The sequence below is a fragment of the Cygnus olor genome, chromosome 2 (assembly GCF_009769625.2).
Source record: "Cygnus olor isolate bCygOlo1 chromosome 2, bCygOlo1.pri.v2, whole genome shotgun sequence".
NCBI classification, from domain to species: domain Eukaryota; kingdom Metazoa; phylum Chordata; class Aves; order Anseriformes; family Anatidae; genus Cygnus; species Cygnus olor.
Window position 1 is genome coordinate 27,379,693 of NC_049170.1, and position 17,681 is coordinate 27,397,373.

The 17,681-nt window shown below is 37.6% G+C and overlaps 1 protein-coding gene across 1 annotated transcript in view; it reads right to left on the reverse strand.

The window, feature by feature from the left end:
* COL28A1 (collagen type XXVIII alpha 1 chain) overlaps nucleotides 1-17,681 on the reverse strand; it is a 66,338-nt gene that overhangs the window by 17,567 nt on the left and 31,090 nt on the right. The window contains exons 19-25 of the mRNA XM_040549130.1: nucleotides 17,478-17,549; nucleotides 15,237-15,305; nucleotides 14,611-14,682; nucleotides 13,887-13,955; nucleotides 11,361-11,429; nucleotides 7,024-7,092; nucleotides 4,843-4,911 (exon numbers count right to left, since the gene is read on the reverse strand). Of these exons, the coding sequence (XP_040405064.1) occupies nucleotides 4,843-4,911; nucleotides 7,024-7,092; nucleotides 11,361-11,429; nucleotides 13,887-13,955; nucleotides 14,611-14,682; nucleotides 15,237-15,305; nucleotides 17,478-17,549 (489 nt within the window). The remainder of the gene's footprint in view (nucleotides 1-4,842; nucleotides 4,912-7,023; nucleotides 7,093-11,360; nucleotides 11,430-13,886; nucleotides 13,956-14,610; nucleotides 14,683-15,236; nucleotides 15,306-17,477; nucleotides 17,550-17,681) is intronic.

Below are 17,681 nucleotides of genomic sequence, written 5' to 3' on the forward strand. Positions count from 1 at the left end.
TTAGTTAATACCAGATGTCTCACTGAAAAGCTCTTTTGTACAGCTTTATAGTAATTCTCAAAGTTTCTGTATTTCTTGGCTTAGGAAAAAGACTTCTATTTTACTTTATGAGTTGTGAAGTGGAGCAGTTCTTTTTTCTAAGATGTGACACTAAGCTGTCCTCCAGGGAATTCATTTCAAGAAGGATTAGTACTGCTCTTTGATGAGTTCTAATTTATTTTCTGCACTGTGCTTGTAGACAAGCTTGTCACCATCTGCAGTGAACTAGAAAAACACCACTGAAACAAGAAAGAAAGAGCCGAATCAAGACAATGAAAGTATGGTACTCCAATGCCTATTCCTTATCACTGGATCAAGAAAACTCATTAAACAAGCTAATGTTCACCTGGAAAATAAATTTTGGCTTCTCAGCAGATACATCTCATTTACTGTGAGGCATGTGTATTTGATATTGAACCACACTGGAGACACTGCAACGCTCTCTTTAGTGAGAACTAGTTGATAGAAGGGTATTTATAAGAAGAACATGTAAAAAAAGAGTAACTGCATCTCCACCTTCCTCATTTTATTTCAAATAGACAGGCCCCAAGCTGCAGAAGTTATTTATATTGCAAATGGATCCAGCCCAAATGTTCATACACTAGGGGCTATGCTGGTGAGTTTAATAATCTTTCTGTTGTGCAATTATTGAGAATGAGCCTTTATTTCTAGTGATGTGCTCTTGCTCTTGAATGTCTGCAACCCACCTCCTAGTTGGCAATAGTGCTTTTAAATCTTTTTTTAATCTTCTGACATTATGTGCCTCTGTTAGGGAAAATAGGGTGCTGCCAGGACTGAATGCATCCCACATGTTCCAATTGTGTTTTCATGTGAATTTGACCTCTGATACACAAAATTCCTATCTTGCAGTGTGCACATATGTGAGCCATTTCTGAAAGGGGGGAGAACAGAACTCTGATTCAGCTGAATGGAACATTCTTATGTAATGACAGTCAAAGGAATTTTACATTAACTATCGTGTAAATTTATGAGTCACTTTTATCAAATAAATGTTCTTTTTATATGCTGAGATTGCTGGATTTTTTGTTTGCTTGTTTGTTTTTTTTAAATGTGGAAAGGATAAGGATAATAAGGAAAGGATAATAAGAGATAGCCAGTGTACTTATATTTTATTAAAATTCAGACAAAAAAAAAAAAGACGGAAGATTATGCACTTTATGAACTAAGTTCTAGGGGAATTTTTGCAATTCAAGGGAATTATTTTCCCTTGCAGCACCTTTGCTACCAGGAAGCTCTGTAGAGACTAAAGTTTCCAAACATTGTATAAGCAAACAGGAGTACAAAATTGAAAGGAGGGAGAAAAGCTGTTTGTATTCTTTGTTTCTTTTTTTTTTTTTCCAGTGTATACTCCACCACGTTTAGCATGGATGCACAGAACTGCATCACAGGTGTGACTATTTACCTAGATAATGAATGCTTTGGAACAACAGTCCCACATTGCAAAAGCAACAGCTGCTCACCACTAAGAGAATCAGTACACATTCTCACCCTATAGCATTAACACGCCAATCTAGTTCAATCACGAAAAAGAAACTTGCCTATTTTAAAGTTAAAAATACAAATTAAGTTTTTGTATCAGGTGTTTTTAACTCTGATTTAAAAAAAAAAAAAAATCTGACAGAGACTGCTAGATAAGCCAGATTTTATGGCAATATCACACTGCAACACAATCAAAACTGTAGATCTATGCTGGATTTTTCAAACAAAATCTGATATTAGCATGGTTTGCCCTAATTATGTTCTTTGTGTTATTTGCAAAGACACTTATTACTACAGTGTTTTGTTTTTTGTTTTGTTTTGTTTTGTTTTGTAATGCAACTCTTCCTAGAATGAGATGCCACCTCTCCCTATCCCACAGATATGGTGCATTCTCAACCTACCCCACGACTGGTTATGAGGAGTAGAAATCTCTGCTCTACAGGAAGCTTCTAATGGCATGTGTCCGCCAACAAACAGTGTTACAGGCCCAATAGTGCATCTGCAGTGAGCACAGGCAGGCCTGATGTCTACACCGCATGCAATGTGAGGGGGCCTCCTAGCCTGCTCCTGTGGACTGATCACCCACTAGTGGCAGAAGCGCAGTAAGTACGCTTCCAGCTCTGATGATCTAGCTCAGTTTCGTCTGAAGGGAATCCATTTCCTGTGCTGTGAGACTGCTCTGACCTCTTTTTGGTTCAGAACCCAAAGCACAGTAAATTGGAGCTACTGCATTTCAACAGTATGTTTCCAATCCAGCCTAAAACACTTGTGCAGAGTACACGAGAAGATTCTGAGTCTGTGTGTGTCTTGCCTAAACCAGACTGACTGTAGGTTCTGAAGCCTTGCCCATTAGGCTGTATAATACCCAACTGCTATCATAGATATCCCATTATCCTATTTCTGGAATAATCAAATGCTATTAAACTATAACAGCCTCACTTCTTGGTCACTTCTTTTGCAAAAATTTATTATGAATCAATAATGTTCAATTAACAGAACATCGGTCATATTCCTCCACAACAAGAAATTACCAATAAATCTCCTTTGCTAGTACCATTAATATATACTTCAGCTCTCAGACCTGCAAGGATGGTAATACCTCTGAGGTTGTTCAAAGGTGGAGAAGAGACTGACAACTAAGGACATGACGTCTTTATAAGAGACTATACACAATTCACTTTGATTGACAATGATTTACATCACTTAGAGCTGAAGGTGAAAACCTAAGTATCGTATTGTAATAGCTAATGTATGAGTTATTTATATATATATATATCTTATTATGTCATGACAGTTACAGAGGTTTAAGAATGCCTGTGATAAAAAGACTAGATCACATATCCTCCAGTGCAAAAACTGGATATATTTCCTTTTACTTTACAGCTCTTACCTCCTCCCATCTAAGGCATTTTATGATAATATTTTGTTCTTCTGTCAGTCATGATCTGGTTTGGAACTTTTCTAATAATTATATAGCCAAATAACTGCTTGACCCAGCAACTACATGGATTCATGACTATAAGAACAAAAGTGACCTGTGACCCACTTTTTGATCTCTTATATTAGCCAGCCACTATGGTTTTCTTAAGTTTATTTCTGTATACTTTGTATATTTCTGATACTTTTCAGAAACACAACCACAACTGTTGAGATAAAAAATTCCAGCTGTGAGAAATTTCACTGCAGTTATTCTAGTGGTTTCCTTTCACTTAAAAACAAACAAATAGAAAAATAAAACAAACAAAAAATAAACAAACAAACAAACCCCATTTATTTGCATTTTGTATTTGTTTAACTCAAGCTTCTTTAAATCAAACCCCTATATTCCCATTGAAATTTTGATGTATATTTCTGGGGTTTGTAATCGTTCAACCATGATATCATGGTGAGAGATATTCTTATTCGATGACCTGACATGACCTTCCAATTCCTTTTTCTAGGGGAAATGCTACTCTCCAGTAGGAGGCACAGGTTAATTCCAGATGGAAAGATGCCCCCAGACATTTTGTAGCCAGAGGTTACATTTTTATGTAATATCTGCCTTCATACTTTTATACAATATCCTAGGCTGTAATGGAATGTTCTTCTGTGGTACCAAGAAAAATTTCTTGTAAGATGGCATTAAATCAAATGTAAAATCTTTATTTGGAAAGAAGAAAAAAAAAAATCCCCTCACATAAAATATCTAGTTAGTTTAGCTGTATATATTTTCATTAAGTCTATACTGAATGACATAACTGAAATTACTTTTAGTTCTTTAGTAGTTCTGTCATGTTCCAGACCACATTATTTCATGTGGAATATCTTGAATTGATAAGTGGCAGAACAGAAGCATAAAGCCAGGTTTTTCAGGTCCCTGTTAGCAGGCTATTGGTCATTCTAAGGATGAATGGCATTCAGTTTTTCCTTTATTGTGGATATATTTTAAAGACATTATTGTTGTTTGCTTTTAATGGGAAATCTCATGTTCTGGGAACTAAAGTTTAAAGTCCTTTCTGTTTGGGAAAAATTTTGTTTGGGCAATATTTATTTTGCTTTCTGTTGCAGCATGTTCTCTGTTTCCTATTTCATACATGTAATAAGAAATCATTAATAAAACCACTCTGCGGGATATTTTAAAGCAATTTCTTATATGATCTTAGTCATAAGTCTCTTTTTTTTCCAAGTTTTTATAACATGGTAGTTACAATTTGACTTTCTAAAGTCAATTACACCCTGCTTAGAACTTTTTAACATTTAGCTATTTTGTGTTTTATGGAAAAAACAAAACAACAACAACAAAAAAAGGAAGTATTTCAGTGATGTATTTCTAATCTCTATATCTTTTTTTTTTTTTTTGCCATCAAGTTTTTTCTCTAAGCTGATATTCATTTTAGACTAAGATTCAGTCTTCTCTTGGGAGTCAATTTCTAGTAACTTTAAAAATATTTAATTGTTTCCAGTAACCACTATTTCCGCTTACTCCTTGGGGGGCCTTTGCCCTTTTCATTGCCATAGAAGAAAGGAGATGTGTTATTATTAGTCAATAATGTTCTTGCATTGGATTCTAACTTCTACATGGAAATGCCAGTACCTAGAAACATCCTAGGTCTCTGGGTGTATGAAAGATCTGCAGAGATAAAGCAAGAACTGGTATGTATCTAACATGGCAGAGAAGCCTATTGCAAGCTTTTCTTCTGACTGAAATACAAAGTGGGAGATGAAATTGCAGCATTTTGTCATCCTAATTTAATGTACTTTTGGGAGACATATTTGTCTACCCTGTCTACTAGTCAGATGAACGTACTACCGTTGTACTAGTACCTTTGGTCCAGGATCTCCCACACCTTTTGGGCCTGCTGGTCCTGGAGGGCCTGCTGGTCCCGGAGGTCCCTGGTACAGCAGAGGAATAAAGCATGTCAGTAGCAGTCCTAAAGAAGTGGTACTTACGTTCTTCCATATAGAAAAGAATTTCAGCAGTAGTTATTAACATCTCTGTTTCTGCTGTATTTTGTCGAGTGCATAATATTTCCAATGTGTACTGAGCAACAGTCATAGTCAGTCCCAGGTGGAAACCTAAAAAGACTACCAGAGTGGAGGAAAAAAACGTCCTGCTCTTGACTTAAGAATATCAGAGCTGTTCTCAGCTCAGAGAAACCAGTCAGAAAGCAGATGTTGCTCCATGATTCATACACCGCAGACATTACACATCTGGTATACCAGAGCTGATCCATTAAACCTGGGGGTCAGGCAGAACTAACATATTTTGATTTATTTGTGTTGACAGCCTGTTTGCTGAACTTCCCATTCAATCCCTCACAGCCCAGCCCCTTCAGCTGCCCTTCATACTGTTGGAGGCATCCCTACCCTCCCTTTCAGCATTCAGAGGGCAGATCTCTTTGCTCTATCAGAGCTACAGATCCTTAACTACATAAATCTTGTTCATGTCCACAAGTGATTTATAGAGTGGGATTTTCCAGACCATGGGGCATGCAAAGGTGGAAACCTGTAATAAACATATTGAAATAAACATCAGGAATACTACTGCATACTGAATACTGCATACAATACTGAAAATTTTTCTTTTTTTTTCTTTCTCTTTTTTTTTTTTTTTTTTAATTATTTGGTCAGTAATAGCAGTGCAGCATGCACACATACACCTAAGTGTGCCATCCTGTGACTGGTGACTGGGCAAACTACAACCAGCCTTTGGGTAGCTTTATTAATCAATGGTTACCAAACCAGGCTGATCTTGAATTCTTCAATTATTTAGGAATGAAAAGTTTTGAGTCTCTCACTGATCTCTTTGATTCTGTATCTACTGATATTTTTTTTCTCATCTAGCTTAGACAGAAATCTTGTAAGGCTTAAAACTTAGTTGCTATGATGCATTTTAAGGCCAAATACATTTTTTTCAATCATCTATTTGCATCACTGCCTTCTTTATGATCACCTTTGCATTTGCTTTTTGGTTTTATTTGGGATAATGACAGGGTTTTTCATTAGTTTGTATGTACCCTGTTCAATGGATCCATGATCTGGGTCCATAACTGGCACTCTTTGACCTTCCAAGGAGTCTCGAGCTGGTCTAGTGTCACCAAGTGCTGTGAAATGTGTCAGGTACATAGCATTGATCCAGGAATTTTGAGTGAGTGCCCTTTGAACTAATTCTGAATCCCAAAAGGAAAGGAGGGCTGGGATCTCTTCCCAGGATCAGTTTGAATGACAGGAAATTGGAGCTGAGCCATGACCTATTTGGAAGCAATCAGGTCCCACCTCAGCATATTTGGGAGAGCTTTTATGGTTGTAGTGTGGAAAAAGGCTGGATTACAGACCTGTGGTGATAGAAGGGTGGTAACAGTATTCACACCTTCTAGTGAAAGTTTAGTCAAACACATCTGTGTGGCTTTGGATGACTGAGATTTAGGATGATAGTCCCTTGTAATGGATGTGCCAAGCGGAACACTCAGGTGTTAACCCCTTCAGGAGGTAACTATCAGGAAAGCAAGGGGGGGAGTGTCTTAAAAAAAATATAATTTGACTCTCCTTGATATGAGAAGCAGCTGAAAAAACAAGGCAGTGAAGGCTCCACGATTTGGCCAAGAAGATGTTACTAGAGATCTTGAACAAAAAAAGGAAGGCAGGAATGCAGGAAGGCAGGAAGGAGAAAAGGGAAGAATTCAAAGCAGTAACTGCATTAAACATGTATGAGCAGCCATGAAGATTTTGATGGAATTACATGGCATCCCTTTCATGTTGATGAAATAAAAGCAGTTCAGCTTATGTCCAGTTCTGATTGTCTGTAGGGCTGGTACTGTATCTAGGACAGGAAAGGGCTTCAGAATATATGTGAGATACTTAAATAAGCTAAAGAATGAAAGAAAAACTTAATTACACTTAGTTAGCTACATAGACAGCATACACATTAGTAGTGGTAGAAGCAGAACACAAAGTACAGAATCTAATTACAAACAATAAAAAGTAGAGAATTAAAATTATACTTACAGCTTCACCTTTATGGCCATCACCTTTTGCTCCACGGGGTCCAGGTAGTCCGGGCAAGCCCTGGTTACCCTAAGTACAAAAGGAATAAATCAGGCATTGTGTCAGTATCTGGATCTTCATGACCTAACATTAACAAATATGTGAGGAAACTGTTTAATGTCCTTTTGGAAATACAGAATAGCATTTGCCAGCTTTTCCAATTTATTTGCAAAGCTCAGAAATTTTTGTGCTTTTTTTTTTTTAATTGTGGTTTCAGTTGATAAAATTAAGATTTTAGAAGAATAGGAGGTCTCATTATAAAATCATCAGCATCTAGATTTGTAGTTGCAGAGAGAAATCTTCAGAACGTTACCTTTATCTTCAGCCAATAATAAAAAAATAAATCAAAAAGTTAAACCTTTGTGACTTTGAGGGTAACAGTCCTGGGTTTTGAACACTGAAATCAAGAATACTGAAACGCAGTATGCTAACCTTAAGTTATATTATGTAGCACATTCTGTGTTTCAGCGAAATCACATTGGTTCTCTTACGCAGTAAAGCAAAACTGCAGTCTACAAGGAAAATAATTTAAAGAAAGAAATATAATCGATAATATGAAATATATATTCTTTCATAGCTTAGCCTAAAATGCCTTGTATTAGGAGACAATTACTCCTTGTGTTCACTCTTCCACTGACTCCCACTAAAAATTTTATCCATTTGCAAAACTTCAGTGCTTCCTTTCACCACCAGAGGAGAAACAAATAGCAGTCTTCTCCTCTTCCTTCATTTCAGAGATCATTTTCCTGATATTTAATGAGAAAGTTAACCGAGCTTGCACTAGACTCCTCCTTGCAGAACCAAGAAAGAAAACTTATTACTTTAAGGTATCCCTCAAGGTATGTTGACAGTCTATAGTATTTATGTTCCTATGTGACAGCAGTGCCAGTTGGAAATCCTTACTGATACTCTTAAGACACACATCCAACCCATTCCCAAGCACAGTATGCATATGTCCATACAGGGAGCTGTGCACATCCTTCGCCCAGTCCCAGAGAACCAAGAAAGGTAAATGGACTCTATTGCAAGGAAGGTCAGTTGTTAATATACATAAAGATAAAACATCCTGAAGAACAATGACATGCAAATAGCATTCCTCTCCCCTGTCTATTCCAATAAAAATAAATAGCTACGGGAAGGGAAGGGAAGGGAAGGGAAGGGAAGGGAAGGGAAGGGAAGGGAAGGGAAGGGAAGGGAAGGGAAGGGAAGGGAAGGGAAGGGAAGGGAAGGGAAGGGAAGGGAAGGGGAGGGGAGGGGAGGGAAGGGGAGGGGAGGGGAGGGGAGGGGAGGGGAGGGGAGGGGAGGGAAGGGAAGGGGAAAAGGGGAGGGGAAAAGGGGAGGGAAGGGGAGGGGAGGGGAGGGGAGGGGAGGGGAGGGGAAGGGAGGGGAGGGAAGGGAAGGGAAGGGAAGGGAAGGGAAGGGAAGGGAAGGGAAGGGAAGGGAAGGGAAGGGAAGGGAAGGGAAGGGAAGGGAAGGGAAGGGAAGGGAAGGGAAGGGAAGGGAAGGGAAGGGAAGGGAAGGGAAGGGAAGGGAAGGGAAGGGAAGGGAAGGGAAGGGAAGGGAAGGGAAGGGAAGGGAAGGGAAGGGAATTACAAGTGACTGAACAATGCTATTTCATCAGTGTATTTCATCAGCATATTGTGCCTGGAAATTTCTGCAACACATAATACTTCAAGAAACCACAAATGGATTCCTGACAAGCAGCTCAGATCTCAGGGACTTTTCTGTATGAGTCTCTCTTATTGTACAGTCCAAAGGGATAATTTCACTGAAAGATTTTAAAGGCAAACACTTGAATCTTACCACCAATTTAAAATTGCAAGAGCCCTGGGAGATGTTTCTTTATGCTTCCTAGTTTCCAAATCACAAAATTCCGACTCGGTTCTGAGAGAATTTAACCAATGAGTGTGCTTTTAGTCCATAAATAGCTTTATAATGGAAGAGCAATTTACCTCTTCCTCATTCTTAATATCCATAGTTCTTACATTATGGATAAAATAAAAAATGTTTTAAAAATGTTTCATGACATTTTTAAACAAGAATGGAAATCATGGATCATGAGTTCATCTTTATTTTTACTTCCAATTCTAGTGCAGTAAAAAAATGCCAAACAGATGTTTTCATTTAATCTTACCAGACCACTGTAAATACCAAATACATGTTAACACATTACTTTCTTTCAGAACTGGGACTTTGTCAAGTAGCTGGTTTCGCCATTAGTAGCATAGCTATAAATCTACTTAAGTCTGTACTGGGTCGGGCTGGGATGTTAGCTTTCCCTGCAGCAGCCCATACAGTGCTGTGCTCTGCACTCGCAGCTAAAACAGCAGTGGTATCACACCAGTGTTGTGTCTGCTGCTGAGCAGTGCTGGCACAGCATCAGGACTCTCTCTAACCCCCCTAGGGGTGGGCAAAGATGTGAGAAAAGAAACATCACCAGGGCAGCTGACCTAAACCAACCAAGGGGATGTTCCATACCATATGATGTCACACTCAGCAATAAAAGGTGGAAAAAGGAAGAAGAGGGGTGGGGTGGGCTCTCGTTGTGAAAACGTCTGTCCTCCTCCCGAACACCGGCTATGTGCGTTGAGGCCCTGCTTCAAGGACGTGGTCAAGCATCGCTCATTTGTGGGAAGTAGAGGGTAATTTCTTTCCTCTGCACTTCCACGTAGCCTTTACTTGTTTTGTTTAGTTTTCCCTTTCCCCCTCCCTTTTCCCCTTTCCTTTTTTCCCCTTTAGTTAAATTGTTAATTGTTTAGTTAAATTGTTTAGTTAAATTGTTTAATTAATAATAATCTTTCCTTAATAATTATTTTTTTTCCTTTAATTAAATCATCCTTATCTCAACCCGCGAGTTGTTCTTTCCTTTACTTCTTCCCCTCCTCATCTAAGGAGGGGGAGTGAGAGAGCGGTTGTGGTGTTCAGCTGCCTAGCACGGTAAAACCACTACAAAGTCATAAATCTACTGCCAAATCTGCTGGAAGAGACAGTTCTCTAGTCCAGACTATTTAGTTGTTTTTGTGCTTTTTGGTTTTGTTTTAATAGCTGCATCCAAAATGCAGTAGAGATGGCCAGGAAGCACTTCCATGATTACTGCTTCCCACAGTTTTGTGGGATCTGGATAACATAATCCCAGTGACTCACTGCAAGTCAGTGCACTGGCAACAAGGCAGGTGCCATTGTTGTGACTGATGACATACTACATTAATTCATCTAAATTGTTTTCCTTTCCAGGGCAGGTTTTAAAGCCATTTCCAGAAGCAGTAATGTAGAAGTAGTTGCTTCTTCACTCTTAAAAACAAACAAACAAAAAACAGAATATAAACATACATTTTGTGCCCATGGCTTTCACTTTCTGTAAACATTACCATGTGTAAAAAAGAGGAAAAAGTTTCAAAAAGTTTGTAGATGAGATTCTGCCTATGCAGCAGGAAGAACAGGACAATGTCATTGTTAAGGAAAAAAAAAGTTATGGCATGATTAAAACCTAAATGGTTAAGTACTTGACTGGAGAATTAAGTCATGTTTATCACTTCTTTCTACGGAAAAACAGAGTGAATTAGCATTCCAGATTACAGAGTAAATCATTTTAGTGTTGTTGAAAATTCAAAAATACAGGCTACTGCATGCATCACTGGATCAATACTGAATAGATAAATGTGCTATCCAGCACCCTCCAGTAAGGGGGTGCCAGTTAACCGTTAAAGGCTTGCATAGTGAGCATAGCAAACCTGCAATAGACTATTGTACCCCTTTGTCAGTGTTGAAGTTAAAAATGTAAAGGATTCAACCAAGTAAAACCCATTCTGTAACCTACACACAAGCAAGTGTAAAGAGATCTATTTTTAAAATCCATTATTTTGTGTTTTACATATGTTTTTGAATGTGCAGGGTTGGTAATTCTGAAACACTACTGTTAAAACAGCTAATACTTGTCAACTCATACTCAAAAAAATGTATATTGTTCATACAGAGGCATCAAAGACAACATGAGATAATGAAAGGTGGAGATGAATTTCAAGAGCTACCTTCCTAATGAAGGCTTCATGAGGGAAATTTGCAGAATGAGATATGCTGTACTATTTAATATATTTTGAGTTTAATTTATATATTTTGAGTTTTTTCTTTGAAAAGAGTATAAGTTATTTTAAAGCATAGACTTAAGTTGATAGAAAAGTTGAAGAATTAGTTGGTTACTTTCCTGAGAAAGTTGTTCAGGCAGTTTCTACATTTTCACAAGAGCTTTGCATTATGTCTCACATTTCTTCACTTTCCAACTTCTGTCTCAAAATTCCTACCATTGGTCCCATTATTGAATTTCCGGGAAGCCCGTCATCTCCTGGTGGCCCCTTGGGTCCGGGATCTCCCTATCCAAAAAGAAACAAAACCAAAGACATTTTTGTTATTTTCAGTTTAATATCAGTTTAATATAATACTTTGTTATTTTCAGTTTAATATTCCATTCCTTCTGACAGTGACACGACTGTTGCTGAACTAGGTAATATGAAATCAGTATTTCTAGATGAAGTTTTTAATATCACAAGCCAGCACAGACTGGTGTAGGGCTGGTGTAACCTTGTTTCTGCCAGAGGACAGCAAAGAAATTCAAAGTGCTGGCAGACAGGTTATGTTCAGAAAGGTTACAGATGCAATGCAAGCTCCACAGACTTTTATGAAGACCCACGAAGCAACTTGCATTTTTCTTCAAATATTCCCAGAATAACTGCTGGCAATCTTAGCTCTGCCAGTGACTTTCCTAGAAAGCAACGAGGCTTAGATTTCACTTTTCTTATGTTAACCCTTGGGCTCCTGATGTTTAATGTAAGGCAACAGATATTTCACTTTACACTAAGGATCATAAAAAGAAAAATGCTGGTTTTCAGTGAAACTTTTTTTTTTTTTTAACAGTAGTGTGAAAGTCAGTATTTCAGGACTTTCACTAGGGAATGAAGATCAAAGGTTCTATCAAAACCACGGAGCAGCTGTAACCATGAGAGAGGAATATGAGAAAAAGCAGCTATCTAATGTTACTGTCTCTGTATTGGTAACAGCATAATGGTTGTCAAGGGAAATGAAACTCAAATCCCCAAACGTGGGTGTAGCTTAAAACAAATAAATTTCCAATAGACACAACCATGTCCAAGGGTTAGACATCTAGTGATCACCCACTACTACAGCAAATACTTAGAGATGTAATAAATAGACCTCAGACCATGACAACTCCCAGCATTGAAAAACATGCAGTTTTCCTGCACTATAAATTTATAATGCCTTGAGTTCTTTGAATATGCTGGTAGTGAAGGAAATACTACTAATCATTGTACTTTCCACAACGCAGAGAGAATATGAACCTGTGTAGCTTTTTATATTTTTGAGCAATTGGCATAAACACAGGTGATATTTATTGAAATAAAGGCATTACTATGGAACTAAATAGGCAATTTTTCTAAAAATCAACTTACATTTTATAATTACCCAAACTACTTGTTTTGATGCATTAGTCACTGCATACAAAAGGTCTGACATAAAATTTAGTGAAGAGCCTGAAAACACTTTTACAGACTCCAGAGGACTTTGGATCATGGCTGGTCTGCTAAGAAAGTGGTATGAACTGTACTGAACTGAATAAAAGCAGAGTGAAAAAGACAATAAAGTCTACAAAGTTATTATTATTCAGCAACAATGTCATCAAAAGGCTGACTTACATGTCTTCTCAAAAATGCCACATTAATCAGGAAAATGGCACCATGTCAAGAAGGCAGACTGGTGTTCTGAAACCTGCCTTCATGCAAGTCATGTGTAACAGCATGACACTTTTATTTTCCTGACATAACATTTGGCACATGATTATGATTTTAAACCTATATAAGAGATATGTGCAACTCGCACTCCTTTCTTTCTTCTCTGTGGTTGCAGGTGTAACCTGAGCTTCTTCCTTTCTCTCTTCCCTTCATCCTCCATACACAAACAAGTCCAAAGCAAACCCTAGTCCCCTGGGCTGTCCTGTTGCCAGGCTGGTAAGTACATTGTGTATACAATACCTACATGTGCATATGTGTAGGTGCACATATATTTTTACAGAAGAAGAAAATTGGGGATGAAGTGACTCCAGAGTGGATGGATATCCAGTAGTGATTATTACACCAAAACTGAAGAGCATCAGTTAATGCTGAAGTTAACTGGGATATTATAAAAACAGCATTGATTTTATCCATAAAATAAAAATGTGGGTGATAATGAATATCCAAATGGTTTTAATGCTAAATCTGCATATTTCACTCAGAAGGACAAGTCCTATCCATGTCAGGTACATTTCTGCCATAGATAAAATGAGATGAATTTAGCTTTAGCTATCTGTCATATGATATTTCATTTTAAATAGAAAATACAGGCCAGTTATTCACTTGGAAGTGACGTACAAACAATCACCTCCAAAAAAATTTTCTACTTCAGCATATAACTCCCTGGAAGTGTACATAGACACATTTCTGCAGGGGCTTACAGCTGCTTTCAGGAAATCTTTAGTCTTCACAAGAAAAAAGAAAAAAGCAAGCAAGCATAAGTAATTGTAAAATAAGATGAATTCAAAGTGATTAATTTCAAAGGAGGACACCCACTAAGCCCAGCACCATGTTAAATGGCCTCCAAACACTTCTTTAATTTTTGGTATTTTTCAGTACTCTTTACCTCTAAAATTCACTCAGATTTGCTACTACCAAAATAAATTTTAACTCATTTAGTTTACTTTCTTTTAACTTTGACAGAAATGCACACTAAAAAATTTCTAATCTCTGGTCTCCACCAAACACATACTAGATAATCACCTTTGGTCCAGGTGGCCCCTGAATAGATGATCCAGCAACTCCAGGTGGCCCTCTCTCTCCTGGTTCACCCTGTTACAAAACAGTATCACCTACATTTAAACAGTTCCATTTTCTGTACAAGTAGATAAAAGTTTTTTTAACACTTCACATTATAAAAATATCTGTAAAGCTTTAGGTAAAAAATGGACAATATTTGGGATAAAACACTCAATTTTGTGCTCTTGTGGTTCAAGTTTCAAGCTTTAAATAACTATTGGTTGAACTGTATATCTGTTTGTTTTAAACTGTAATTATTTGTGTGTGTGTGTGTCTGGCTTACAAAGCTAGTGGAATAACCAGAATGTTTGTACTTTTACAATTTACTCTCCATTAAGAGTGGTACTTATAACACACAAAATACTATAATAGAAAGTTAAAATTTCCAAGTCAAAATTTGCAAAATGCTTATCCTTAGAATCACTTGGACAATTTTAATTTATCTTCTCAGTGCTTGAGCATAACTATAAGGTCTATAATTATATGTTTACCTGTTATTTTTCTCCTTAGGACTCTTATTTCATTCAGGACAAACAGGACAAATGATGGAATTACTTCTGCTTTTCCTTTTTTTATTTTTGTGTTGTCTCAAAGCATCAGACATTTTAGAAATTTGTCCATTAAATATATCCCATAGATTCTTGTACAATGTAGAAAGTGAAGGGTTACCCTGAAAGAACAAGCTTACTTTTGGTCCAGCTGGGCCTTGTACTCCTTTATAACCAATCAGTCCTTGGGATCCTTTCTCTCCTGGGTCACCCTGATGGAAACAAAGCTTTTGTTTAAATCACAGCAAAGGTTCATTCACAACTGCATGATGCCCACAATTAGAAAGATATTTAGATGCTTAGCTCCAAGTGAAATCCCAGTCAGTTTTAGAATCTCCCCAAAAGTCCCAAATTTAACTAGGTAGGAGACTAAAGCATTTGCTTGTCTATTAATACATCTTTCCAGGCTTTCAATTTCATATTTAGAAATCTAATTGGTCACCCAATTTTCCTTAGTTCCTCCTCTTGCCCTATCAGCATACTGAAATAATTTACTTCCACCTAACTTTAATGAAAATTCTGTGCCAAACTTTTAGAAAACCTCTACTGTCTCATTAACTTTAGTGTCTATGTTCAGAGTCTGATTTTCCTGCACTTGTTCAAGCTAGGAATCATATCGCTCTTTAAGTCCTTTTAAATCATCAGTTAAAAGGTAGTAGCTACTTAAGATATAACGAAAGAAAAAAATATGCAAGAATCTGAACTATTACAAAAGAAGTCCTTCTAAACTTTATAGTACTTCTCAAGTGTGCATTCTAAGCCATACCTTTTGGCCTACATCTCCTTTGCCAGGGGGTCCTTCCGGGCCTCTTGGACCTTGATCTCCCTTTTCACCCTAACAGAGATTAGATGGTTAATTTTAATGAATTCATTTTATTGATTCAATCAATGATTGGACTTACGAAGTCTGCATAAGTACTTTCCCCAAAAATGTCAGTTAAAAATCTGGTCAAAGAAGAAAATATTCTATCTTCTTACCTCCCACCCCCAAACCTCCTGCAATCACATTCCCTTTGTAGGTAGAATTCCACGTGTATACTCATATGTGGAAGAAAAATGTATGCAAAGTTATTAGAAAAAGTCTTTGCTGACCAATTCTGAGACAACCAACTTTTAAGAAGCAGTAATTTTCTCCATCTCTATAGCTGAAGGCCAATCCAGGCTTCAAATATTAGCCAGAAACACTCCTTCAAATAATTCACAAATAATCCACATATTACATCATGCTAAGGAAAAATATCTACCAAATATTTATGAATAATATTGGTAAGATTAGGGTTTCAGAAAACCTGCAGGTAATTCAGGAAATGAAAAGTAGATTAAAATGTTTAAACTTCCATCTCTGATACAAGCTGTTGATGGATGTGGTATTATAGAGCATGCTGTTGCTCAGCATACCGGTGGCTCCCGTTTCTGTGAGACAGCTCCCACCTACAGAAAACTGCCATAACATCTCTGTGCCCACTATTCACTGCAGACATCCAACTGTTCTTTGCATTGTCCTGAATACACAAGGTAGCTGTTCAACGCTAACATTTTCACTTATAATTAATTATGACAGCAATAGTACCAAGATGATCATGAGAATGGCAATATGTTAAAGAAAAAAGAAACCACAGCATTCCCAAATAAAGAATCTAACTGTAACTTTAGCTCAACACCTACTCTGCGTTCTGATGTATCTTCCTGATACAATGAGAGGTTCATTTCTAAGCACTTTAGTAGTAGGTGATTTCGGTTTTTTAATTAAATAAAAACAGAAATGTTACGTATTTATCCATAGTGGGAAGCTTACGGCCTCAGACTGTTGCTTGTCAAACTGCTATATGCACTGCCCTTGCAGCTGAAAAAAATGTGAAGTTGCATCCTTAATAGACGTTTATTAAAGATATTCAGATACTTCATGATTAAAGACAGTCAAAAACTGTTGATTTGCATGCACTGAATTGTATTCAGTTCATCAGTTCAACATGTTGGACAGGTGTCACCCTCATTTAAGAGCTGCACAGCAGCAGAGCTGCACAATCAGCCAAAGCACTGAGTTTTGCTCACTCAGCAGCTCATTTTCTTTGGATAAAGTAGAATTAAAAGAGAAAACAACTTTTTACTCGGAAAGCAACTTTTTACTAGGGCAAATAATGACAGGACAAGGGGGAATGGTTTTAAACTATAAGAAATGAGCTTTAGATTGGATGTTAGGGAGAAATTCTTCACTCAGTTTGGTGAGGCACTGGCACAGGCTGCCCAGAGAAGCTGTGGATGCCCCATCCCTGGAAGTGTTCAAGACCAGGCTGGATGAGGCCCTGGGCAACCTGATCCAGTGGCTGGCATCCCTGCCCATGCCAGGGGATTGAGAACTAGATGATCTTTACGGTCCCTTCCAACCCAAGCCATTCTATGATTCTATGAAAAGTCTCCACTTAACTTGCTCGAAATTGGGCACTTTGCTTTCCTGCCCTCTAAACGTCTTTCTACCATTTTGAATTTATTATTCCCTTTTTTTTTTTTTTTTTTTTTTTTCAGTATGGCTGAGTTTCTCTTAAAACCTCAGAATTTCCCTTGGAAAAAAGGAGCCCTGGTTTCAGCTGTTTCTTATAGTTTCTGTACCGGGCTGGAAGACTTCAGCCACAGCTCACAACCCTGATAGACTGAGGATTACCCTAGGTTGCATCAACTGGAGCCAGACTTCTAGGTGTCAGGAAAAATCTAAGCAGGCTGTAAGACACAAGCTATCTGTTCTCCAAGAAAATCATGAAAATTAATGAAAATCAGCAGCCCACAAAAGGCACGACAGGTAAAACATCTGCAGATTCAGATGGCAGCCACTGTTAATAAAATTTGTTGGAAACTTCTCAACTAGCACGCTCACTTTTCCCTAGCAGAACTATTGCCCCATGCCCTCCCCCAGGATGAACTGCTTGCCATTACATATCTGTAAACTGATAAAGATTGACTTTGGTCTTCTTTCATCTATAGCCTTTACATGCAGGAAAATATATTTCCTTACCTTTTTCCCTGCCTTTCCAGGGTCTCCCTGCATCCCTCTCTCTCCTGGGACTCCTGATGGACCTATATCTCCCTTGAAGAAGAATAAATAATTGTATCTGCACCATCAACATTTTTTTTATTATTATTCTGTAAAATGTTTCTAACAGTGTGTTAGAATATTAATTCATTACATACAATATTTTTGTTCAAGTAAAGGTTGTTA